General features: G+C 44.1%; 1 protein-coding gene across 1 annotated transcript in view; it reads right to left on the minus strand.

Moving 5' to 3' along the window:
- The window catches only part of LOC119594353 (3'-5' RNA helicase YTHDC2-like), a gene marked incomplete at its 3' end in the record, with an annotated part of 122,633 nt that overhangs the window by 66,417 nt on the left and 55,826 nt on the right, over positions 1-390 (minus strand). Inside the window, 1 exon segment of the mRNA XM_037943411.1 lies at positions 9-171. Within this exon segment, the coding sequence (XP_037799339.1) occupies positions 9-171 (163 nt within the window).

The raw sequence follows: 390 nt of genomic DNA on the forward strand, positions 1-390 counted from the left end.
TCTGATACTGAGTGGTGGTACGCATCCAGCATTCGCTTTTCCTCTGGCGAGAGTTCAGTTAGGGGCACCACTGTTGAGGGACCTCTGATAACATTCCCATGATTTGAGGAGGAGCTGCTGCTTTGCATTCCCTTGCCTGAGATAGTCAGCAAGTCAACTCCCTCACAGGCACTTCAAAAAGGAGAGAGAATTTGGAATTGGTCATGCTCATATGATCAGGCACTGTTGATATATTTTAAAAGTCAGCAGCATTGGTGGTATTGTACTGTAATAACATGTTTCTGGTTGGTCTCTGTGACCTAGCACGTGAGGTTCCCCATGTTACCCACATTACTTGGGTATGTATGTTCCATTAAACTTCTTGTTGGGTATGAGAGTTATAGTAATGAT

Source organism: Penaeus monodon, chromosome 33 (assembly GCF_015228065.2).
Source record: "Penaeus monodon isolate SGIC_2016 chromosome 33, NSTDA_Pmon_1, whole genome shotgun sequence".
NCBI lineage: Eukaryota > Metazoa > Arthropoda > Malacostraca > Decapoda > Penaeidae > Penaeus > Penaeus monodon.